Source organism: Mesoplodon densirostris, chromosome 6 (assembly GCF_025265405.1).
Source record: "Mesoplodon densirostris isolate mMesDen1 chromosome 6, mMesDen1 primary haplotype, whole genome shotgun sequence".
NCBI lineage: Eukaryota > Metazoa > Chordata > Mammalia > Artiodactyla > Ziphiidae > Mesoplodon > Mesoplodon densirostris.
The window spans coordinates 13,089,180-13,114,817 of NC_082666.1; the positions used below are offsets into that span (position 1 = coordinate 13,089,180).

General features: G+C 60.6%; 1 protein-coding gene across 12 annotated transcripts in view; it reads right to left on the reverse strand.

Moving 5' to 3' along the window:
* The window catches only part of DAB2IP (DAB2 interacting protein), a 196,770-nt gene that overhangs the window by 20,520 nt on the left and 150,612 nt on the right, over positions 1–25,638 (reverse strand). For 9 of the 12 annotated variants that reach the window (XM_060100781.1, XM_060100778.1, XM_060100783.1 and 6 more), the window contains exons 4-8: positions 7,693–7,846; positions 5,875–5,973; positions 4,431–4,985; positions 1,220–1,364; positions 986–1,130 (exon numbers count right to left, since the gene is read on the reverse strand). In XM_060100781.1, coding sequence (XP_059956764.1) covers positions 986–1,130; positions 1,220–1,364; positions 4,431–4,985; positions 5,875–5,973; positions 7,693–7,846 — 1,098 coding nt within the window. The other 3 variants (XM_060100788.1, XM_060100787.1, XM_060100785.1) reach the window with 3 other exon arrangements.

Sequence of the window (25,638 nt, forward strand, 5' to 3'; positions counted from 1 at the left end):
GTCAGGAGAGTGACCTGGGTGGGGACGGGATGCAGGTCCTGAGCTGCAGCAGTGACCGAGGAGGAAACCTTGGCAGCTCCTCCAGTGTGAAAATAAACCCACTGCTCGGGGCTGGTGGCACGGTCCCCTGGACAGTGACGAGGCTGTACTCGGCACCAGGTCAGCCGCCACCAGACATACGTGCCTGGGACGCTAGCCCTGGGGCTGGGCTGGCACTCCTCAGCGGCCCCGGGACTGATTCTGGCCCTGACCGCGGTCCTGTACGAGCGGGCGGCCCAGCACACGTCTGCTCCTTTCCGGGGCTGCCAGGAGCCCGCAGACCTCTGTCCCAGTTAAAACCCAATCCGCCTCCTTTGTCCCCTACAGCCCCAGCAGGAGGCCCACCCGGTGTCCAGGCACCCACACAGGCCCCTGCTGGGCCTGATCACAAGCCTGTGAAGTGAGCACCAGCTCCTACGGACAAGTGAGGAGTCCCAGGTGAAGCCATCCACCCACCCCAGGTGGGTGCCCGAGTGGGGCCTTGTCAGTCTGGCTCCCTGGGCAGCCCCAGCACCTACAACAGCACCAGCTGGTGCCCACTGTTAAGCATGGGTGATGGACTGCCAGGTCCAAGTCCTCACCACTGCACAAACCACGTCCTGCACATATACTCTGGAACACTGCTTATGTCTGAGAGCCCAGAGAGGACCAGGACGGGGGCCTGGCAGCCCAGCAAGACTCAGCGGGGTCAGGCAGAGGGTGGCTTCTAATCCCAGAGCCCCGCTCTGAGGCCGTATGAGGTGCGGGCGTGTCCCCTCTCCTCTCCTTATTAAACCCCAGCTCTCCCGTCCGTGAGTCGGGGATGATGGAGGAGAGCCCCTCACAGAGCTGTCCGGAGGGAACAAAGCCCAGCACTCTGTAGGCGCCTGCACAGAAGGACAGGGGAGACGCAGGGGTGGGGGGCCCTGGGCAGCTGAGGCCGAGAGGGGCGCGGGGCAGCACTGACCAGTAGGAGTTGATGATCTTGCAGAAGGCCAGTTCGCAGCACATCTTGAGGTTGCCCTGGTGCTCGGGGAGGTCAGCGGCTGAGCACTTGCTCGGGTCCACTTCACAGTTCTCATCCGACTCGTACAGCGCTTTGATGAACTCCCCTGCGGCCAGAGGGCAGGAGGGGGCAGTGAGGACCTGGCGAGCCTGCCCCGCCTCTGCCCTCTGCCCCCTGCAGGCCCGCACCCCCTACCTAGTGCGTCCTGCAGGTACTTCTGGCCCACCAGCTTGAGGTACTCCTCGATGGCCTTGGTGGCCAGTGTGTTCTCCCGGAAGATGAGGTGCTCGTTGTCTCCACAGCGGTCCACCTCCGACATCATCAGGTCTGTCAGGAAGTCCTGTGGAGCCAGGTGAGGAGAGTGGACCTGAGCAGACTCGGCAGGTAGGACCCTAGGGTTCCAGACCCGCGCCCTGGCCAGGAGCCCCTGCTCCTCGAGGCTGCTCCATTGCCAAGCTACTGGTACCCACCGGTGGGGGCTGCCTGGGAGTGAGGGCAGGGCAGCCTGGTGAGGGGAGACGTCTAGCCATGGCCACATCAGAGCTGGGTACCGGATCAGGGATGCAAGAGCATGCTGCATGGAGCCATGGGCCCCTGTATCACAGCCGGACCCGCGGGACTCAAATCCCTGCTCAGCCCTGCCCAGGTCTGGGGGGGTGACGGGAGCGGAACTCCCCCGCCCAGTGCCATCAGTGTCGAAGAGGACAGATGGGCTGCCCTCTCCCCTTCGTACAAGCAGCTGCCACCGTCCACCCATTACTCTGATGGGGTCTCCCACACCAGACATGGGCTCGTTCTGTGCAGCCTCACAGGCAGGGGTGAGAGAGAGGCAGAGGCAGTCCGGCTGCCCTGGAAGGCAGCGAGCCAGTGCTCAGGCGGAGAGGGCAGCGACCTTGGCCGGGGCAGGACGGCGGCCCACGAGCCTCTCAGCCCCAGGCGCAGCTTCACGGGCAGACCCCAGGAGGGAGCCTGAGCCCACGCCTTCCCTCCTGACTGCAGGGAGGCTGCACAATGAACCTGCTGCATCATCCAGGTGGAAACTCCTCCCTGGAGCCTGCGCCTCCTCACGCCCACGGCCAGCCTTGTGACTTGGGGGATGGGGGGGAGGACAGGCAGGAGGCAGGAAGTCGGAGACCCGGAGGAGGGTGACAGTCGGGCCAGGGGCCGCCCTGCACAGAGGCTGCAGTGGCCAGTGTGGGCCCGGGCTTCTGGAGCTCTGGAAATTCCTCACTCCGATGGGCACAACTCTGGGCCCCTCTGAAATCACAAGTGGCCCTTGAAATACAGAACCGAACTCTGGGCCCCGGAGACCTGGCTGGCTGGCCAATGGAGAGACAGGAGGGGCTGGGGGGAACTGGCAGTTGGCCTCTCCAGGGACCACACAGCCCGAGGACCCCTTCCTGACCACAGGTGACCTCTAGGGCCCCCTCTCTGAACACACGACAGCAGAGGTAAGTACTGCGTGTACGGCTCTGCTCATGCCCACAGGGCTTCCTGAACTCCTAGGGCAAGTGCGAGGCCCAGGTGGGGAAGAGGAGGGGCTCTGCTTAGAACCAGGACCCAACAAGGGGGAAGAGGCACAGAACAGGAAAGGGACCTGTCCAAGGCCACACAGCTACCTGGGCCACATTTGGCCCGAGTCTCTTGTTTCCAGGCCCTGTTCCTCCCCTCACACTAAGGGGAGCTGGGGACGGCAAGGAGCAGAACATGCCAGGTGCCCCCTCACACAGCCCTCCCCCAGGACTGCAGGGCCCTCGTCACGTGCTCTGGAGCGGTATCGCACCCATCAGTGCCGAAGTGGTCAGAATTCAGACGAACGTCACCCCAGCATCCCGAGTTACTTCCTATCCTTCCACCTACTGTCCTCCCCACCTAAGGGCCCACTGGGGGGCTGGAGCCCTGGCTTCCACCTCCTTCCACAATGAGCACCCTGATTCTCCTGTCTCAGCTGTGAGTCTGAGGGCAAAGGTCCCTTCAGATCGGACTCGGACTCCCAGGCCAGCCCAGCCCTTGGGGGCCACTTACTGAAAGGACAGACACAGAGGCAGAGAGGATGCTGCTCCAGCCCCTGCCGCCTCCCTGATCTCCCTCTGGAGGCAGGGCTTCCAGTCACTGAGTTTCTAGCCCCCTTCCCCCTGCTAACCAAGAAATTAAGAGACGGTCCCACATGCAGCCTTGCCCAGGCAGCTCGGAGGCTGGGGGCAGGGGAAGGTGGTCCAACAACGCGGAGGAACGGAGTGCCGGCCCCCACGGGGCCCATGCCAGGAAAGCGCCCTTCCCTGGTCCTGCATTGGTCCCACACCATGAGCCCAACAGGCAGGGGCTCTGAAGGGCCCGAAGGAGGCCAGGGCCTTCCGGGAACAGATAGAGGATAAGGGCCTCGATGGAGTACGTGCCCTGGGCTCTGCCTGCAGACCTGAGGCCCAGCCCCACCCGTGTCTTCCCCGAGCCCAGGCTGAGGGCTCAGGACCTTGACTAGGGCAGTCCCTCACCCCCACCACAGGCCGCAAACCACACCACGTCCAGAGGGCAGAGGCCCAGCTCCCGGGGCCAGCACGCAAGGCCTCTGCAGTGTGGATGGACCCCACGTCCAGCCCTTCTCCACTGCACCCAAGGGAGGGGGCAAGGTGGAGAGGGGGAGGTGTGCCCTCGAGGCCCACAGAACCACACTCCACTGCGATGGGCAGGTAGGTGTGTGGAGCCTTCCAGAAGGAGCCTACCTGTCTCCAAAGCCAGGTGGGTGGGGCTGAGGTTGTGGCCTGGCAGGGAGAGGCAGGTGAAAGGCGGCGAGAAGATCGGGGCCCCTCCAGCCCTGAAGTAGGGCCTGCTGGAGGGCTTTAGACGAGCTCTGTTTCTGGGGACTCTGGAGCTGGGGACGGCTGTAGCCGTGGCGGGCTGCCCAACAAACAGACGGCTGCAATAGTGACTGTGTGTCCCATGTGTGTGAATTGGGAGTGATGGGGGAGTCTGGGGCTCGGACAGCGGCCTGCACCCTGGCGGTCACCTGTTGGGATGTGTCCCAAACTCAACACCTCGTTGGACGTGTGTGTCTGGGTCGCTGGGACCCATGTGCCGGCAGAGATGGGCCTTGTGGCCTGCTCGCCTCGAGCCTCAGGGAGGGGCCAGCCCTCTGGGGCAGTGGGAGAAGTCCCTAAACCCATTTCCTCACTGCAAGGTGTGCTCCGGTCCACGGGCTCCATACCCGCCTCTGTGATCAGCTCCAACCACGGCAAAGGAGCACGAGGTCCCCACCCTCCACAATGCAGCTCTTGGGTTTAGGGAACTCACCTGGCTGTGACCAGTGCCTCCACCAGAGCTGAAATCCATGACGGGGACATGGGGACCAGTAGGTAATCCAGCACGTCACCCAGCCTCCCACGGGGCCACATGAGGCCCACACACCTACCTTCACCTTGCCCGTGCTCTGCAGGATGTGCACCAGGGCCGATGCCATCTCCTCCTTGGTCTTGGCGCTAAGGATGGGCTCGAGGGCGGCGCAGAGCCCCAGGTAGTGGTTGGTGATGTGCTCGGCAAACTCCTTGTACATCTCCATGGGCAGGATGGTGATGGTCTGGTAGCGCGCCTTGATGCGGATCATGGGCCCGGGGCCCTTGCCGCTCTTGGGGTTGGGCGTCACCACCGGGTACCACTTCTCCACGAACTGCCGCCCGGCCACGGAGGCGGCGGGCAGGCTCACCAGGCCCAGGTAGCTGTTGCGTTCCTTCTTCTTCTTCTTGTCTGTCTCGCGGTACAGGTGGACGGTGACGGTGCGCAGGGGCGGCAGGTTGTGGAACTCGAAGTGCTCGCCCCAAAAGACGTTGTCAGTCTTGAGCTTGCCCGTGGTGCGTGCGTACAGCACGTCGTCCAGGCACAGCTCGCACAGGTACTTCTTCTTGGCTGGCAGGTCCTTGGCCTCGATCACCCACAGCTTCAGGATGTGCTCCACACGCCGGCTGTTGTCCTGCACACACGCACAGGGGGACCGCGGTGACTGGGGGCCCAGCCGCCTGCCCATCGCCCAGCCCGTAGTGGGGAAGAGCTCTTGGAACCGGAAGGGACTGGGCCCTGGGCGAGGGACAGCTCTGGAGTCTGACGGCTGTGGGGCTATGGGGCTGGATCTCTGCTCTCCCTCGCCCTAGCTCACTGACCGTGGGCAAATGACCATCTAAGCCTCAACTCCCTTTTCTATTCCCTTGGGAGTTAAAACCGAGTACAGAGCAAGTAAGAGGCTAGCACAATGCCTGGCACACGGCAGCCGTTTACTGGCTCCCCTGTAGTTTGCTGGTCTGCAAAGTCACTTAGAGGTAAGACCATCACTAAGGCCCTTCCTCAGTAATGTCATGGCGACCAGGACTCAGCCCAGGCCAAGCTGGCCAGGGAGGCAGACACAGAAGCAAGTGATTACAGTCGGAGTCCCAGGAACCTGCCGGGAGAAGCCTGGGGGCAGTAGGAACACAGGAGGGCACCAGCCTGGGCCGGCGGCGCTCGCCTGGAGGAGGGAACAGAAAGCTAAGCTGGACTCGAAGGGATGAGCAGGATTCGGCCAGTGGGGAGAGGATCAAGAGTTCCAGGCAGATGGACACCAGCACCCAAAACCCCAGTGCTCAGTTCTCTGGCCCAGCCTCTTCAGTGTGCAGCTTCGAAGGCTGAGGCCCCCAGCACGAGTCAGCCTCTTTCAGACCCCAGCAGTACGGCCCGCTCGGGCCCTGCCTGCACGCAGGCTGCCTGCACCCCCCAAGCCCAGGCCACACCAGAGACCCCTCCGTCTGCTCCCTCACGTCGGCGTCTGTGCTCTGCTCTGAGTCTAGCCTCCACCCCCCATGCTCTGGGGACAGCGGACACAGGCCCACCTTGTTGGGATGCACCGCTCGCCGCAGGTTCTCCATCCACTTATCCCGCTCGGCCGCTGACCGGCAGGAGAAGCACTTGCTTCCCGACGACGTCGTCACCTGTTGGGGACGGGCAGGACAGCGTCACGGGGAGGGGAAGGCAGCAAGGCGGCGTGATGGAGGACCTCCAGGACTTGGGGGGGTTTCGGCTGCCAGGTCTGACCGCACCCCAGCCTCAGGCAGGAGGCAGAACGACCCCCATATTTCACATTTATGGGTGGTGCACCGAGACCTGTGGTCCGAAAGCAAGACAGTGACAGGAGGGGGGCCCAGCCCCGTGCCAGCTGGTGCCTGGTCCTAGCTCCTCACCCCTGCCTCAGTGCCCTCTGACCATAGGAAAGCATCTTTCTGAGTCCAACCTCGTTCTCCTGGAGATGGTGGGAGGCAGAAGGCACGGGCCCCTGCACGAGTCAGAGGGAAAGGCTTCACCCGAGTCTCCCTCTATCGGTGGACCCACAGGCACCTAGGAGACAACCACGGGTTGGCATGAGGGTCACCTTGGTCCTCAGCGGACACCTGCTGATGATGCTTCTCTTGCCAAGTGACAGTGAAAGCAATGGCGGTCACAGAAGGCTAACCTATTTGGGGCCAGACTAGAGAACTGAGAACTGGGCTGTCTGGGTGTGCTGGGCCCTGGGGTCCTGCCTGGAACCCTTACCCTCCCCTCCTTGTCTGACCTGCTCATCTTCTGGTCTCCTCCAGGCAAGCAAGCCCAGCCCAAGCTGTTCCTACCCTGTTCCCGCTGTCCCCAGTACGCCGAGGCCGAGGTCTCTACCGGGGAACCAGACTCCTTATCTAGCCATTCACAGGCCTGCAGAAGCCACAGCACCCCCTGCTGTGGACGAGTGGGCAGGCACCACCTTCAGCCTGCCCCAGGCAGAGAAGTGGGAGGCCAGAAGGAGCCCAGCTGGGCCAGGAGTCCTGAACCAGAAACGGCACCCAGTGGGCACAGGGCTAGGGCAGATGCCAGGCACCACTCCACTCTTCCCCTGGAGGTGGGGGCACCGGGAGGTTGCCCTATCAGTCCCAGGGTCATGCCTCTGTCAGAAAGCTCTCCTAATTATGCAAGACTGTTGGGGGTGGGAAGCTTCCCAGAAACAGAGGTGGGAAGAGAACATGAATAATTAGAGAAGCAATTAGGAACTCCCAGCAACACCTGCGACATTAGTTACCCTGGTTCTGGCTTGGCCTCAGACTTGTAGGGTGACCTCTGACATCGTCTTGCCCTCTCTGGGCCTCAGATTCCCCATCTACAGGGAAGCACTGGATAGGTGATCCCCAGTAACAGCCCTGTCAGGTCGGGTGGCTGACCCTCTGCTCTCAAACCTTGCGTCACAGAACGCCGGGGCAGGAAAGATTCTGGTTTTCATCACGCAGAGGCAGGGCCAGGGCCAGAAAAGGGAACACTCCCCACTGCCCTACAATGCACTGGAGTGGTTTTGCAGGAGGGGTGAGCAGGCCTCGAGACCAGCTCTGGGGCCTGAGCCATTCCGCATATGCCTTGAACTCCCTTCCACCCACTTGGACCTCTTGCACTTCCCAGCATGGGGGACAGTGCTGGTCTGTCTCCAAGGAGGCCACAGAGCAGGAATGAAGCCCCCCATCTCCCAGCTCCACTTGGTCTCTTAGGAGGCAAAAGCTATGACAGATTCTGGCCGCTGTCCCAAAGAGCCTGGCCCCTGCGGAGGCCACGGAGCACTCTAGGAGGGCGGCTGGAGGAGACCTGGCCTCGCCGGAGGAGGACACCGGTACCCGCCCCGCCCCTGCAGCAGGACCCACCTCGAAGCAGTAGTCCTGGCCCAGGATGCTGCTGTGCACTGGCTTGATGACCACCTCCTCCTCCATGCTGAGGTCCAGCGCCTCCACCGCGCTGCTGGGGCTGAGCAGGGACTCGTGCGAGCGAGACTCCTTCAGCCTCGGCATCAGATGGGACCTGGGGGGAGGGCAGCAGGGTGCGTCAGGTCAGGCCTGCCCTGTCCCCTCCCTTCCCTTCTCCTCCAGGAAGCCTGCCCAGAACCCCCCGGTTGGAGGCAATCACTCCCCTCAACTCCCACGGTCCTTTCTGTCGTAAGGCAGAGTTGGGGGTAGGGGACATTGTGGTGCTGGAGTCACAGAGCCCAGCCAGTCCCTTTGCCCCAAGGCAGGACTCTGGGTAAGGGGCTCAGCCCCTAAGTAAGGGGCGGGGGGGGCGGTGGCGGGGAGGCCACCACTCAGGAGTTGAAAGTCGGCACTGAGTGCAGGGTAGGCCGGACCCGGCTTCTCAGCAGCCCGAGACCCACAGAGAAGAGTGGACCCGACCCAGGCAGCCTCTGGGGCTCTGGTGCCTTCCCCATCCCCTCCCCTCCCCTCTGCTCCGGTCCCCATCCAAGACAGAAGCCGTTGCCCTGTTCCAACATTCGTCCAGGACATCACTGCCGACAGAACCCTTTCTCATACACCATCCCACTCCGCCCACTGGCCCCAGGCAATGCAGGAGCTCCGTGAACTCTGCTGCTCCTTTCTTACAGACCAGGACCGTGAGGCTCAAAACAGAAGGGATGCAGCCATCTCTGCACGGTGCCCAAGAGCCGAGACTCAGACAGGGTCCACAGGCTGGGGTTCGGGGGTCAGGCCAGGGTCAGTGGGTCCAGCACAGGCCCAAAGAGCACAGGTAGTTCACTCCACCTGAGGCCCACATGGGGCCTGGACCAGGACTGGCTCTGACAGACCTGGCCTTGGACCTGGGCCCACTGCTCACCTACTACGTGGCCCTAGACAAGTCACTTCCCCTCCCTGAGCCTGTTTCCTCGGCACTTCACATGGAAAGCGCCTTAGATGGCATCTGCTCCGGTGCTTGGTAGAGTCCACCTCAGAAAGGCAAATGTCCCTTCCAGAGTCAACAGGACACACAGCAGTGCCCCACTGGGCCCCCTCCCACAGCCGGGGCACAGGAAAAGCCAGAGGACCAGCCAGGCTTGCAAAGACCACCCCAGGATGGAGGCTGGGCAGGCCTCGCCCCTACTCATGTCCACAGTCCACACCCTGGCCTTAGCTCACCCAGACATACTTCCCCCAACACCCTCTGCCTTTCAGCTCCTGGCCTCCGGGTCCAAGGCTCAGGCCATCATCTCTCCCTGTCTCACCAAACAAAGACCCTCTCTCAGGTCATTGAGGCCTGGCAGGACCACCACAGACCTCCCTGTAGGGCACATACACCCGGTAACCCATTTCCATAACCACCTGTGGTAAGAGGGCCTGAGGTCCACCATGTGTGGACTCAGGAATCCGGAGATGAGCCGAACAGACCCTGCCCAGAGGGCTTCACAGGCTGACAGAGGCCACCCTCTAGCCCCTATACTTCTCCATGGCAACAGCCCTCCCTGACACGCTGTCCTGTGCTAGCCACTGCATGGGAGTCAGGGCTGGAACTGGGACCCCAGCTCTTGGGGACCTCACAGCCCAACCCAAGAGACCCAGTCGTGCTCCCCTAGCTGCTCCCCCATGCCCAGCATGAAGCTGGCGCAGAGCAGGGCTCAGATCCCTGGAGCCGAGTCAGTGCCCTCAGGCAGGACTCCTGAAAGCTCCCAGGGGAGTGGACCAGAGGGAAGCCATGAGGCGGGCTCAATTCAGGTTAGAACCCAGCCAAACCTCCCCAGGACGCACCCGAGGCCCAAGGCCGCTGGCACGCACAGCTGTGGCGCCTCTGAGCCTCCAGAACCCGCTCTGGGAGACCCACACGCACTGCTGCTGCCATGCCAGGTGCTGACAGGCTTCTCCCCGTGACAAACCCTCCAGGTCCTGCTCGAACGGCCCAGCCTCCTTCCCACCACGGCACTGACCCATGTGGTGGCTGGGTCTGCCATCCACTCTGTTGAGATTCCTGGGCCTCCCTCCATACCTCAGTGCAAGGGACACCCTGCCTCAGGTGCCGGGGAAATCACCCACCTTGGAAGGGCTGAGACCCAGAGCCCCCAGGCCCGCTGTCCAGGGCTGAAAACCCAGCCCACCGATCAAGATCAGGCTGCTTTCTGGCCCAGCCCGGAAAGCCCTGCCAGGTAAGATGCTGGGAGCTGGGGCGGGTGGAGCGGGCACCCAGGAAGTATTCTACATAGGGAGGAGCCGGCAGGCTGCGGCACCGCCTCCTGCCTGGGGCACCTGAACGAGCCGGCTGGGGAAGAGGAAAGAGAGGCGCACTCAGCAGACTGGGCCTGCCCAGGGAGACCCAAGGGGGCCTTCGTTCTACAGCCCAGGAGCCCAGGCCAGACCCCAAAGCAGCCAGACCCCGGAACCTGTGGCTGCAGAACCCTCCTCTTCCTTCCCCACCATCCTGCCCCACAAGCAGGCCCCAACTGGCCCAGGTCTCACTGGGAAGTTTCCTGACAGAATGGAGGACTATGGGAAGTTCATGGCTAAGGCATTCTGGCTGCAGCTGGGCAGCCCTAACCCTCCCACCCCCCCAGGGATTCTCTAAGTGGGAGGACCTGAAGCAGGGGCTGCACCCACCTCTGCAGCCCAAGCTCACTGCGGGGGGCGGGGGGCGTGGTCCAGGGAGGCCCAGTGGCTACTCCTAGATCTCCCAGGTGCTTCTGGGAGTGGAGTTGAGGGCCAGGCTCTGACCACTGCCCTATGATGGAGCAGGGCCAGTGGGCCTGTGCTCTCTGACTCACATGCAGATCGCTCAGCCTGGAGTCCACCTGCCCCTCAGCTCCCCACAAGGCTCGTGGGGGAGAGAAAGGGGCACCTATTCATCAGGCCCTGACATGCAGCTCTGGGCCCAGAGGGGAGCTGGTCTGCTGTGACCCTGCAGGGTGGGACCTCCTGGCAGAGGGGAGTGCTCCTGTGGCAGTGACTGATAAAATAGATGACTGGGGCTCAGGGAGGGAAAATGGTCACTTGGTCACTGGACCCAGCAGGCCCACCTCACAGCCTAAGATCCACCTCTTCCAGGAAGCCAGACAGCCCTGTCCCAGGCCCACAGCACAGCACCCCCTAAAACTCCACTGCAGGGACTCCTGCCCCATCAATCACCCACGGCCGGCCTCGACCCAGCCCGCTTCTGCTCCAGCCAGCATTGTTGGGCACTTCCTTTCTCAACTCCAGCTCCTGCCTTCCCAGGCTGGTCAGAAGCCCATCCCGGGAGGGACCATGCTCCAAGAGGGCAGCAAGCGGGCACGGTGTCCCTACCCAGGAAGCTTGGTGGGTGCCCACTTCCACTTGGCCAGGGCACCCAGCTGGTCACTTTCAACTGCACACAACTCTGCCAGGAACACTCATCTACCCATTTCACAGAAAGGTAAGATGGGCTCAGGAAGCAGCAGTCCCTGCATCTGCCCGAGGCCCCCCGCTGGAAGGAGGACACAGGTTGGTCTGGGAGCCCAGCCCATGGCTACCCTCTGTGGTGTGGAGGTCTGTGGTCTGACACCATCGTATGCAGGGCCTCTGCTGCCCCGAGGCTGGGGTGGGAGAGAAGCTGGCCCAACACACCCACTGTGTGGCCTCCCCCAGTGCCCAGCTCAGTCTGTGACGGGACCTCCTGTCCTATCTGGGGACCAGAGCCTCAGTCTTTGGTGAGATGGCACCAAGGAAGACATCCGTCGCAGGGGGGCTGTGCTCGTGCAGGTTGTCCACACAGCCCAGGTCTGAGCCACTCCTCACAACCACCCTGCCAGGGACACCACACTGGGTCAGAGAGGCCACAGAACCAGGTCTCACGGCAGTGCTGTGGGCTCCACGCGCCTGGCCCTCCTTACCGGGGCCAGGCTCGCCCTGGGCTGTGCCCACAGGAAACAGCACCCACAGCACTTGGCTGCATCCTCACAAGGCTGAGAAGAGGGTGCCCACCGGACCCCGGCGAGGCCTGCTTCAGAGAAGGCAGGTGACCTGTCCAGGGTCTCAGCTTCCTCCTGAAGTCACCCCTGTTCGCGCCCCAACCCCCCCAGGGGCCCTTTCCTTATCTGAAAGAGAAAGGAGGACTCTCTGTCTCAAATGGAAATAAATGGTAACACGCACACACTGAAGTGCTGGAGAGAGGGTCTGCAGGGAGACGCACTCCCCCAGGCGCTGGAGTCATGAAGAGGGGGTTTCCCATCAAGACCACGTGGGCTCAGTTGCAGCCCTGCTGGCCGGGGTGCATCTGCCTGTCCCACCTCACCCTGGGCTCCTCTTCCCCAGGGGTCACGATTCCCTCAGGCAGGCCTCCAGGCACATGCAGTCCCCTCCACCTAGAAACCCCTTGTCCTATCCAACCTTCAATACCCAGCATCAGAGCCTCTTCTTCCAGGAAGCCTTCGCAGGCTCCCAGGGCAGAGAGCGACCTCAAACGCTAATGTTCATTAGGCTGTGCTGGGAAGGCCTGTCACAGAGCTGTCTCCTTACCAGGGAGGGGGCTCCTCGTGGGGAGGGCTGGGTCTGGATCAGCGCTAAGATTCAGAGCCCCCGAGTTCCTGGATCAAAGCCCCAATACCGCAGGAGCTGAGGTCAGCTAAGCCTGGGGGAGGGGGAGGAGGTCAGCTGGGATGAGGACAATCCTCCCTGATTCCTCAGACGCTGTTAGTGGGAGAAGGCACAAAATGACCCAAGCGCCGGTCTTCTTCGGGGCAGCCGCCTGCTCATGGCCAGTTCCCAGGAGCAGCACCCTGGTGCTTGCCCAGAATCTCCAAGAAACACCCCTGCTCTTGATTTATCCAGGTATGGGGCGCTCCCTCCATCTCTCCCAAGGTCAGGGGCTCATCCAACCCTCTGTGGCCACACCCTCCACCACAGCCGCATCCGCCCGAGACCGTCCCAGACCCAGCTGACGCTCTAGACTTTCAACAGCCCCCCAGTCACTAGAGACCCCATGTCCCCTGCAGTCCCCCCTTCCTGACCTGGACCAGCTGTTCAGGAGGCCTTTACCTGCGTCCTCCATGCCATGGAATCCTCACACTTCCTGGGAGGGGGGTGGTGCCACGATTCTCAGGTCACAGACAGGAGAGCCAAGGCCACAGGGGAGGGAGGCCTGCCCTGACCTCCTCTGCCTCTGAGAGGTCCTGGTCAGGGCCTGGGGGGCAGTGGAGGAGGGGGGCAGTGCCCTCCCACCGGATGGGCCCCTCTGCCCAACATGGCGTCACTCCTGCCCTCGGCGCTCCCCTCACAGCCTACAGAGAATCAAGTCACAGCGCTTCACCCTGGGGTGGAGCCCTCCCCGAAACTACCCCTGCCACACCACACTCTGGCAAATGACCTAGACTCTCCTTGCCAGCGGGTCCCAGGCCAGCAGGAACTCCCTCCCTCTGGGGGGACCTCTGCCCAGGCTGCTTCCTGAACCCGTCCCACCCTTCCCTCCCCTCTCTGCCTGACAACAGCCTTTTTTGTCAGCGTTCAAAGCCCAGTCCGAATGTAGCCACCATCACGCTGTCCCTGGTCTCTCCAAACAGACAAGTGCTCACACCCGGGCCGGGGGGCTGAGCCCCACTCCACACCACTTTCCCACCTGTCTCCTTACCCAGTTCTCATGAGAACCCATCAGGACTGAGGTACCGTACCTCAGAAAGGCCAGGTGTCGTGCCCAAGATCGCACAGGCAGCAAGTGGCCAAGGGGGACTGGAACCCCATTCAGCAGACTCCAAGCCTAACCCGGTCCGTCCAAGCCTCGCCTTCCCATCTCCCCACAGGTGGCCACACAGGGCCACAGCCAGCTGACCTGCTTGCCGTGACCCACTTCGCTCCAGGTCGGGTGGAAGAGCAGCGGGGTTGGCTGGGGTCGGGCAGCCATGCCCAGGGCCCAGGAGCCCAGGAAATGTGGGCACGCTACAGGCACGGGTGGAGCCGCTGTTGGAGATATAGCCAGGCACCAACAGCAGCCCACTGTGAGGGCGGGGGCGGGGGGGGTGTGTGTGGTGGTGGCCAGGAACAAGGGGACATTGTCCTGGCTCCTGGGCCACAGCCTTATCTGATAGCCTTCCAGCCAACCCACGAGCTGCTTTTCAACTCCGTCCTTTTTTCTCTTAAAAGGTTAGTGACACAGAAGTTTCGTAAATTCCCTATTATTTCAAGGAGGGAGGAGACCTGAAAATAAAACTTGTGATAATTAAAAAGTCCTATACGACACGGGGAGGATGTTCCCAGCTACGGGTGGGGTGAGTTGAGAGTGGGATTGGATACCCTGCAAAGTAAGAGGCTCAGAATCTCCTTCCAAACCTCAAGGGGCAGAGGGAGCTGCCATGCCTGCCCCCAGAGGGCGGGGCTGGACCAGGAGAGGCCAATTCCAGCTCAGTCACACCGTCCCCAAATGGGTCAGCCTGGTTTGGTTCTGGAGGAGCGGGCACTCTGTCTCTGGAGGCATGCAAGCAGGAGCTGGGAGCTCTCTTTTAGATATGTTGAGGAGGCGTTGCCCGCGCTGCTTGGGGGGCTGCTGGCGTAACAGGCAGGCAGGCAGGCAGCGGAGTAAGCCCCAGGGATAAACACGCAGCCCACACACCTGCTGCTGGGAACGGGCAGGAGGGCAGCAGGCCCTAGCGCCAAGGGTGCCCGGCTGTAGGAGCAAATCTCGTCTCCATTCCCTATAAAACACACAACCGTGAGTACTTTTAACGCGTGCCACTCTCCAGGACTCAGTTTCCCCATCTCTAAGCGGGGAGAACTGACATGCCTTCCTCCCAGGGCTGCTGTGAGCGTCAAGTGAGACGAGGCAAGGAGGTGCTTGGGGGAACAGGGGTCAACGCCAGCGACCACACCAGTCACTCATGCCGGTCCCCATCCTCTTCTGTCTGCTCTAGTCACTGCCTCATGCCAGACACCCCTGTAGGAGCGCGGGCACAGCTGTGAACAAGGCCGATTAGGACTACACACTGGTATCAAGGCTGAAGTTTCTAGGGGAGATGACACCCCTGATGTTTGGGGTAACGAGACAGGGATTTTGCAGGCCATTCTCTGTTCCTTTCCCCGACCACTCAGATCTCTTACCTTCTCCAGGCCTCAGTTTCCCCCATAGGCAAACAAACTACATCTAGCCAAATGCTCTGGGATGCCTCCAAAAAAATCCCCCCCAAAACAAAAACGCAATAAAAGCCCCTAATTTCTTGAAGTGAAAGGAAGAAAGAGGGTGTCTGTGGGTGGGCAGGAGACCCTGCTGAGGGGCCACTTTAGCCCTTCGGCCTGTGACCCCGAGACCTGGCCTCTCACCTGCACGCCTGTGTGGTCTCACGCCAATTCCTACAGCCACAACCAGGCCTGGACGGGGCAGAAATCCTGGACAAGGTTGGTCTCCAAGGAGGAGGTGCCCACTTGAAGGCTGGCAGAACCCGTGGACTCTGGAGTCAGGTCAGAACATGCCAACCATGTTTCCACCTGTTACAGCCAGGCAGGTCCAGGAAGCTGTGCCCACAGTAGAAGCAGCCGGGTCCCGGGGCACAGTCAAGGGGAGGGCGCTGACCTCCTGGGAATCAAGCAGCATGACACAAACAAGGCAGAAAGCACCCCCCCCGCCCCCCGCCCCCCCAGAACATCCAGCGGAGCCATCTCTGTCTTCCCCAGGCCCAGCCTTGCCCTGCTGGCCTGGGAACCGGCTGCAGAGACCAGCGCTCACTCCTGGCCCCGCTGGGGTCCCAGGGGAGGGGAGAAGAATGCAGCTGCCTGGTGGCCCCCAGGACCCTGGGGAAACAGAGCCTGTCCTTAAAAGGCAGGGAGGTTGGCCGCCCTGCCTGGAAAGGCTTCCTGGGATGACAGGGCCTAGAGGCCTGGTCTCTCTCGGCCCAGGGCTCTCTCAGTCCAAGGCAGAGGGGCAGATCCCAGCAGTCATTAGAACCAGTGTGACCCCACCCGGACACTCACACTGAGCCCTGGGCTGGGAGGAGGCCGGTCCCCTGCCTCACCGTATCCCTGGGAGCCTGTGCCTTCCCGACGCCACAGGGCTGAGTTGGAAAAGGAGAGTCCACACGCCGGCAACTAAGACAGGAGGATAGGATGTCTCCTCACGTGCCACGGCTACAGCGCAGCCCGAGGCCTGGCTCCAGGGGGGGCCCGTATATGCTGAACGATCGACACTGTGGCAGCTGCTGCTCTCTCACCTGCTGAGCTACTTCAGAGACTGTGACCGAACCCCCAACATGTCAACTCCCCATTAACATAAGGGACCATATACTAGCCACCACTATTCCTCCTCCCAGCCACCCGGAATCCCGTCAGCGAAACCTCCTTGCTGCCTGTTGCTGACTTGGGGAGAGGCCAGGGACATGAGGGGTGCTGCTTCTGGCCCCTGAGCTGGAGAGGCGCCCCTCAGCATCCTGACCATCCCCCATCCCACCCTTTCCAGTATAATTCTGCAGCCTAAGGGAGTTTTCAAAGAACATTCAGGAACACATTTACCTCCCCACACCCCTACATCTTTTTTGGGGGGAGAGGGGAGGGCAAGGGGCACACAGAGGGAGAAGAAACAAAAAACTTTCCATCTATTCCCCCAAGTTATCCTGCAGCCTGAATAATTTCCGGTTTTTAATCAATAGCTGTCAGACTTGTCAAATTACTTTGGGGACCACAAAGGAGTTTTTAAACATTCATAAACCTCAGCAGAAGAGCAAAGTGCCCTGAATTTTAAAAGAAGAGAATCTGAGGAACATTCGTTGAATAGGATGAGATTTGGGCAAATCCAAAGTGAGCTGAGGGCCAAGGGCTCCTGCTGCTGCTGAGTGGGGACAGCTCTCCGTCCCTTCCTGGTCCCCAGGAGAAACCGCCGAGCCCAGCCCCGGCCGCTCAGGAAGATTAAGGAGAATGACACCCCAAACCCTAAGGTCCCCTCAGCTCCCCCAAGTAAAGCACCCCCAGGCAGGAGCACAGCAGCAGCCCCATCTGGCCCACAGCCCGGCCCTCAGCTCCTCCACTAGGAAGACTCTGGAGAATGGTCAGGGCCCCAGCCGTGCTGTCCGTTCCCTGCGAGCTCAGTCCGTGCCGGTCTCCTCCTCACATGTGTGAACACGGCCCGTGCGTCCCCTTGGTCCCACAGGTCACACCGCCGGGTGTGGGACTAGTTTCTGACTCGTTCCCCCACCTCCACCCAGGACCATAAATACCAACAGCTGCCTCAGGCCCTGGGGACCCATGACCCAAGTGGGGAAGGATGATGAAACAAAAACAAAGAACGAACTGAAAACCAAGGCTTCCATTCCCCAAGGAAGCAACTTCCCTCTTGCTTATCTAATTCCTCCCAGCTCTCCACCTCCAGGAAGCCCTCCTAGGCTCAGCAGAGCCGTCCAAAGAATGTCATCTTCTCCCCTCTTACCCCTCCACCCCAGACCCAGGTGCCGTGCCAGGCGGTCTTCCGGTGCTGTGCAAGTTGTCCATGTTAGGGTGACAAGGCGCTCTGGGGACTGTCCTTCCCCCACCCCTGGGCATTAAGCTTCCTACCTCAACCAAGGACCAGCCACGTGTCAACACAGCCCCGGCCCCTGGCACCATGCTGGTTGATGACTGACTGGTCTAACGTGGTGAGGCCTCCTTCCTTAAAAACAAACACACGTAAACATAAAGTTCTGTGACTTTGGTCAAATTAAAATAACCTGCACGTCTCAGTTTCCTTATCTGTAAAATGGGGAGGACATCACCTTTGGTGCTACAGGTGTAACCTGACACGCAGGGAGCCCTGCCTGATCCCGGGCATTCTGCCCTTTCCCACCTTGCAGCACTTCTCCTTTAAGTAGGCGCCTCCAAGTCCCTATTTAAGGAGAGACGGGCACCCTAGGTTCTAGCAGCAATGCCCATCTCCTGTCCCGCCACCACGTAGGACAGGGGGGCTCTGTGGTCTTAGGGAGACGAGGCAAAGACGGGAAGGGGCATGGGCCAAGGGAGCACAGACCTCGGGTTGGCCTCTCCTGCACCTCAGTTTTCTCACCTGACAAGTGGGCTGCGCTGCCCTCCTCCCAGAGCCTGATGGAGGTCTGATATGCGAACACCCCCCCACGCCTGGTTTGAGCTAATCCAGCGCCCCAGTATATAGTTACTAAGTGCTTCCAGCATGCCGGCGCTAAGCCTGGGGGCCTTGGGACCCCAGCTCCCCATCCTCCCAAAGCCTGGTGTCTGGGAGTCCCAGCAGGGCATCAGAGCTCCGCTTCCCAGACTGAAACTCACAGGAGACGGCCAGGAGTGCTCAACAGCAGCAAAAAAGCAGGAGCGGGGGCAGGGGGAGCTGCCAATAAGCCACGGGTTCCCAGGAAGCCAGCAGAGGCAAAAAGCATGTCAAAAGCAGGGCGTGGCTGCCGGGTTCTTCCTGCTCCTAGTGACCCATCCGTGGCTCTCAAGCTCCCGCCTCACCCATGAAAGCACACACACCTGGCACGTGCACCAGGCAGGCCCTGGCTCCGCGTTTTTTGGGGTTTTTTTGCAATACGCAGGCCTCCCACTGCTGTGGCCTCTCCCGTTGCGGAGCACAGGCTCCGGACGCGCAGGCTCAGCGGCCATGGCTCACGGGCACAGCCGTTTCTCGGCATGTGGGATCTTCCTGGACCGGGGCACGAACCCGTGTCCCCTGCTTCGGCAGGCGGACTCTCAACCACTGCGCCACCAGGGAAGCCCTGGCTCCGCGTTTAGTGGACTCCATTGCTCACGTGGCCCAGCCGCCCAACTACAGTTAAGGAAACATGCTCTGAAGCCGTGAGGGGCTTCCCAAGGCCAGAGAGTGTGCCCGACTCCAAGGGCCCACCCTCTTTCCCCCCCCACCCCCTCTGACTCTAGGATAAGCTAGCCCTGCCTGTCATTTGCCACTGGCCCACAGGATTCCAACCAGCAATGCCTTAAATACAGCCTCCAAGGTGCGTCCCAACCCAGCCACACTGGGCTGCGCACGTACGCCCAGAACGCGCCCAGCAGCAAGTGTGCCTTATCCATCAATGCCCAGCTCAAAGACCACCACCTCCGTGCCGCCCGCCCACCCCCACCCCCAGCAGAACCGACACCTCCCTCCAGGGTTTCCCCTAAGCACTCCACCCCTGCGAAGTGGAGGCTCAGGGAGGGAGGTCCAGCAGCTTGCCCAAGGTCACAGGTCACAGGCACCAGGGCAGGGCTGGAGGCCTGGCATCTGGGCTCCAACTCCAAATTCCTTTCACTGCCTGTCAACGCCTCAGGCTTTCACCAAACCTACAGAGATTGTGTGATTAAAATGCACCAACTTTCAAGTAACTTAGAAAAATCGTGGGTCACCAGAACTCCACTGAGCCCTGCCTTTGTCACCTCCCGTGTCACCTGTCTGGAAAATGGTGAGAAGGACACCTAGCTGGTAGGAGTCTGATCCACCGGCAGCAGCCCAGCAGTGGTAGTGAACGTGGGCAGGACTAAGGGACACAGAGACTTGTAAGAAGCCAGGCGCAAGGCTGGCACTTCACAGCAGCGGCTCATTTGCCCCTCACAACCCCTCCACAGGACAGTGTGTGACAAGCCAAACCCCCGACTTCTCTGGTAGAGACTGCCGCATCACAGGGGCCTGGCTCCGGACAACTGTTTCAAACATTTAAGCTGGAGCAAAACATACCCCAGGCTCAGACACACCGCCGGCCTGCAGGCCAAGGGATCAGGGAACAGACAGAGGCAGGGAGAAGGAGGGAAACAGAGGAGTCCAGCGGGGGCCCGGGGCTGGGGCAGGGATGACACGGCCCCCACCTCCCAGGGCAGCCCCACCCAGGGCAGCCCCAGGCTCGGCGACTCGGAGCAAGGGCCAAGCTCATTTCCCGGTTCGGTTCTCGGTGCAGCCACAGAGACCACCAGGCCTGCTCGCGGAAAGGAGCCGCTGACGCTGGGTTTCCTCTCTTTCAAATACTAAAAACAGCAACACCACTCCTCGGTTTCTCGCTTTTTGTCGGGCCATCCTAATTGCTTCCACATTCTGGGCCGGCGGTGGAGGTCCACAGAGAGGCAGAGGCGCCATCGCTGGGGAATGACTGAGTCCCTCCCGAAACCGGGCATCCTCTCTGACCGGCCGCTCCCACCCGCCTCAGTTCTCCCTGGGCCCAGGAGGCTGGCTGGTCAGGGGCCGAGACTGGCAGCCTCCCTCCTGGCCTTCTTTCCTGGCCTCCCTCACCCCAACCTCCGCTCAGGCCATCAGGTCACTCACCATCCCTCAGCGCGGCCACCAGGCTCTCCAGGCCCAGGCCAGCCACCCCGCTGCCCGCTGTCCCACACCGGGCCCAGCCAGTCCAGCCCTGCTCTGGTCCTAGACATACCATTCCAGCCCTGTCCGCTGGGACTGATCATGGCTAGTCAAACAAAGGCTAAGTTCCAACTCTCTGTAATGTGCTTTTAAAGGGCCAGTGTCCCACTTGGGTTGCTGGGGACTTAAAGACACACCTCCCTTTTTCTGTACAGGAAACAAGACAGCAAAAACCCCAAAATCCCTCAGAAGTCACGATCAGATTAGAGGCCTTGGGAAGATTTTAGACAAAATGCACAATAGTAAAAATCCGAATTTCATCTGAAGAACCCCCAAAACCCCCAAACAAGGAGGCTACATCTCAAGAGTAAGAGTGGGAAGGGCAGAGTTTTTAAGCACTCACAACGGGCCAGCACAGCACTCAGCACTTCACAGCAGCGTCTCATTACTCCTCACAGCCACGCCGCAAGACAGGCAGCAGCTGGACCCATCTTACGGAGGAGGAAGCTGCGGCGGGCAGAGGCTCCCGACTTGCCCAGGATGGCACAGAGCAGCCCAGCCAGGGCCCAGCCACGTGAGGTCAGCGAAAGCCAGGGTTCTTCTCCCACCTGCTCCCTCCAGAGGCCCCTCCTGTTCCATATCGACTAGCATCTTGCCTTCAAACACGCAGGAGAGGAAGAGGAATCATTTGTCGCAGGTGCCCAAACACTGGGCTTTCAGTCTAGGCCTCAAAACCTTGTGAGGTCGGTTCTACTCTTTCCCCCTTCTCACAGATAAGATTGGAAATCATGAGGCACAGGAAAGGCAAGGAGAGGGAGGAGAAAAGAGGGGGTCCGCAGCCCCTGCAGGGGTGGGGCATCCGACAGCCAGGCCCTCGTCCCTTCCCAAACAGGCTCTACAGTCAGAGGGGGTAGGTAAGGGAGCCGTCCTTCCAACCTCAGGGTTCAGGCAAGCAGACCAAGGTCCAAAGGAAGGGAAGAGGCGGGGCTGCAGGGATGGGGGCTCTCCTGGGGCCCCTAGGCTCCAAGGGTGGGCAGCGGAGAGGAAAGGAGAGACGCGACTGCCTGGGCCTCAGTACCTGGTCTAGCAAGCCCTGCAAGAAAGATGGGTCATTTCCGGGCACCAGGAGTGGTTGGGCAGCCCACAGGTGCTGTACAGCCATCCTATTAGAAAGGCCAAGGCCAGGGGGAGTCCTCAGACCTAACTCTGCAGGGGCCAGGTCATTCAAGGATTTACCACCCTCAGTACGTTTCTATGGAGCCTGGCAGTCAAGTAAAGTCTGAAGCCGTGTAGCCTGGTGGTTCAGAACATGAGCTCTGAAGCCAGACTGTTCAAATCTGGGCTGTGCCACTAGCGACCTTCTGTTCTTGGACAAGTCATGTCACCTCTCTGGGACTGTTTCGCCCTCTGCAATAATAATAGTACTCAGCCTCACGGGCTCGCTGTGAGGAGTCAGTGAGTTACAGAACAAAGCCTGGCTTCCAGCGAGCACTTAATAAAGATGGGCAGGTTTAGCTACGATGAAGGACGCTGCCCCAGGATATGCTGGGAGACACAAAGCGGGAAACTAGCTTCCTGGGTAGTGACCCTGGGAAAGTCACATCTTTCTCTGGGCCGCAGTTTATTTCTGTAAGGAGGGGGTCCACCTGGGAGACCCTCAGTGACTACCAGGCAAGACCACCCTCTAGCACGTCGTCCCAGATGCCCACCGTCCTCCAGAAGCATCCAGGTCGTAAGGCCATAAAGGCTGAGAAAGGCTGGGCTGTAGCCTGAATTCTGTGCAACGTAAAAACAGCCTGCCTCTGGCCCACCCCACCCCCCAGGCTAACCGGGGTCTGCTGGGTAGGGAGAGGGTGCAAGGGCGCAAAGCCGCATGGCCTGTCAGGAGGCAGCATAAGGCATCACCTCTCCAGGTAGAGCCCAGCCCCACCCAGGCAGCTCTGGACCTCAGTCTCCCCACTCCCTAGTGAGGGGCAGGCCCTCGCCCCCTCAGGTGTCTCCCAGGGGACTTGCTGCAGCTGAGCCGGCTTTCCATATCACCAAGTTTAGCAGCCCTGCAAGCCACGCCACACCTGCGGCATACAGAGCCTCCCAGAAGCTGTGGGCTCCCTGGGCCCCAAGAGCCCCCAAAGCTTGATCAAGTTCAAGGTCTGCCTCTTTCTATCTTCCTGGAGCCTAAAGCAACTGGTGTGTGTGCTTGGGGAGGGGGGCGGGGGGCGGGGGGAAGGGGGAGAGAGGAGCACTAGAGAAAACAGGGGCTAGGAGGCAGGAGGCATGCCTTGCAGCCCCAGCAGAGCATATGTCCACTATTCCTGAGGGGCAGTGGGGGACCAGGCCCCTCACACCCACCATCACCTCCTCATCTATAGGGTTAGTCAGTCAGGCAGGAGTGGCGTGACTGGGAGGTCTGCAGGGCTGGGTGGCAATTCTAGTTGTGTTACTTAGCAACTGTGGGACTTTGGGCAAGTTCTTCCACTTTCCTGAACCTCCGTTTCCTCAGGTACAAAATGAGGAAATACACTATCCTCGGAAGATAACAGGCGTAAAAACCCTGGTTAACCAGATGCAGAGAAAGCATTTAACAAAACCACTTGGGAACCCAAAGACTCAAATATCTGGGTGTCATTCATTCAACAGGAGCAACAGAGCTTAGGTTGTCCCCAACCCTACACTGTCTCCCCAGTAAGCCAAACACATTCTAACCCGCACTCCGACCCCGCCACACAGCCAAGCACTGCGGGGAGGTCAAGGTCCCAGCCACCCAAATATTCTGAAATAGACCTCAGACTTCTCCGGAGGCCAAACACACCAAGGAACCTTCCAGAGCAAAGCCACCGGTGCAAACCAAGTCCAGCTCTCAGCTCTGGGAAGGGCGGAAGGGCCCTCTGAGGAAAGCCAGGTGCACAGAGCTCTTCCTTAGGCGCCCCGGACTCAGAGAGATGGGGCAGGGAGTCGGGGAGGACAGGGCTGGGTGACTGCAGAGCGGAAAGCGAGCCACTACAGGGTGGTTAGCGAGCCCTCCAGGGAGAGAGGGAGACGGAGCTCAGAGAGCTATTGAAGACCACTGCGGGGGGGGGGGCCAATCCAGCCCTCCCCAGTCCGGATCTCTAGGGATTCCGCTCCTGATGCAGGCGCAAGGTGGGGGCCCACGGCTGGTACACGGAGACCAGGACCCGGGACGTGTGAGGTCTCACCTGACCCTCCCTCCTCGGCTTCCCGGACGGGCCGCTCGCCCTGCGCTTCTCAGGCCCTGCCGCTTCCTCTTCTACTCACCACACCTGGCCTGACCCCAGTGCTTCTCCCAAAGGTCCCCACATGCCTTCGTGTGACCAAAGCCAACCGCAGTTCCTGTCCGCTCCGTACGCAATAGGACAGCTAGTTCCCTCCCGGAAACCCAGGCCACCACCCCCTCTGAGGTGCCTCCCCTCCCTCCCAGGCCACTGCCCTGCTTTCCCAGTACCGCACCACCTTTCCGCCAGGTGCTGGAGTTTCTCAGGCTCTGACGTGGGTGCACTCTCCTTCAGTAAAACACTCTCCTTTGGTGATCGCATCCACGCCTTAGCTTTATACACCTCCAGGGCTCAAGACTCCAAAGTTTCTATCCCAGCCTTCCCCTCCTCTGCGCTCCAGACTCACAGATCTAAATGCCGACGCCTCACAGAACCTCAAATCTGAAATGTCCAAAGTGGAGCTTTGTCTCAGCGGCTTAAGCTAGGAGTCTCAGAAGCCAGCCACCCTCCCTTTCCTTGGCCTCCAGAACCCAATCCATCAACAAATCCTACCGCTACTGGCCTCTAAAATCTCTCACACCTGTCCACGCCTCTTCACCGGCCTTACCCCGCCTCCCTACCCAGGAGTCAGAGGGACCCTTTAGAAAGGCAAATCAGATTATTTAACTCCTGGGCTAAGAACCCTCCAGTGACTCCCTACAGCAATTTGAATAAATCCGAACTCCTCCCCAGGGAAAGAAGTCCGCTGAGAGTGACTGGCCTACCCTCTGATCTCATCTGGCAATCCCCATCCCCCAGCTGGAAGCCACTGCTTTCCAGCCCTCGGGGACTTTGCACTCACCACTCCCTCAGTCAGGAGCGCTAGTTCCACCCCCTTCTCCTAAAGGCTGGCTTCAGGAGGCCGATGGAGCTCAGTCCTCCCCCGGACCGCCCCCGCCCTGGCTACAACAGGTCCTGCCCCACCCCCATTACTCCCCACGGAAACACTTGGCTGTTTCCTTCACATCATCTTGTTCGTTCAGCCAGCAAATATTTATTAAGTGCAAACACCGAGCCAGACACTATTTTAGGCACTGGGAATCCAGGTGCTGAACAAAGCAGACAAAAATCCTGACTGATACCACCCCATCTGGAATTACCGATTTGTTTCTCCACTCACTTCTGATTGCCTGTCTCTCCTGCCAGAAGGGAAGCTCTGTTGTCTTTCCGCATCCTAAGGGAGGGTCTGGCAACAACTCAGTAAGTATTTATGAAATAAATATGCAAAAACTAAGAAACAAAGAACAGGACAGCAAGAGAACCAAACCCAGAAAGACACAAGAAGTCAGGAGCCACGCCTTCGCTGCCTTAAGGCAGATGCCTCTCACTACCCCGGGGGCCTCAGGTGAGCAGGAAGGCTTGTGACACCCCAACCCTCCTAGGGGACAGACTAGATGCACAGTGGCAGCTGGTTAACTGTGGAGAAGAGGCATGACTGCAGGCATGCGCGGTCAGGGAGGGCTCCTAGAGAGGTGAAATCTGAACACGGCCAAGCCCCACCCCGCCCCCCCAAACCTAGGGAGAGGCAGGAAAACAAACTTGTGTTTTAGGGCTCTGATGTTCTTTGCTCGAGTAGAAAACAAGGAAATAACCTTGCTCCAAAAAACCCTTTACTTTTTATTAGTGTCTGGATCAATGAAAGTTTTGGGATTAAAGCTTCCCTCCTGCAATACTAACCGTCAGAGAGACAGCCTAGGATTATTAAATCTGTCTCCAGGAGGCAGCGGCTAGGAGCCCCTGCGGTTTCACCCTGCTCCTCACCTGCGCTGGGAGGCCCAGACTAAGCGGACAGTAGCCCGAGGGCCCTCACTGACTCCTCAGCTTGGGGTCAAAGCCCCCTCCCCACACCCCACCTTGCCAACCCCACCAGCTCCCTGGGCCTAGATCTCCTTCCCCACAGCTTTGCCTGCCTGCTTCCACCTCCTTGGTCCTCCGCTCAGTGGGCTTCTCTCCACCCGGATCCCGAAGACTTGAATCTCCCGGGAGGACTGGGCCTGGTTCCCAGGAGGAAGGAGCCAGTCAAGCAACCCAGCCCCCACCTTCCCCCATCCTTCCAAGCAGGTGGGGGTCTCCCATTCTTGCCCCGAGGCCAGCGTGAAAACCAGGCTGCTCGGGAGGGGCTGTGAGGCATCAACAAGGCCCTGGCCGGAGAGTGGGTGGGCTCCCAGGGCTGGGCCCCCTTGGAGAAACAGCTCCACACCCTCCAGCCTCCACCCACAGCCATCGAGGTGCCCATCCACAGGGCAAGAAGTTTCCTGCACCCCCTTCCCCAAGCAGAGCCACCCACAGACCTTGGCGGTGGGATAGGCCTCTGGGCTGACCCTGGTCTGGGCACCAGGGGCCTGGTAGCCAGATCTGGCTTTCGAG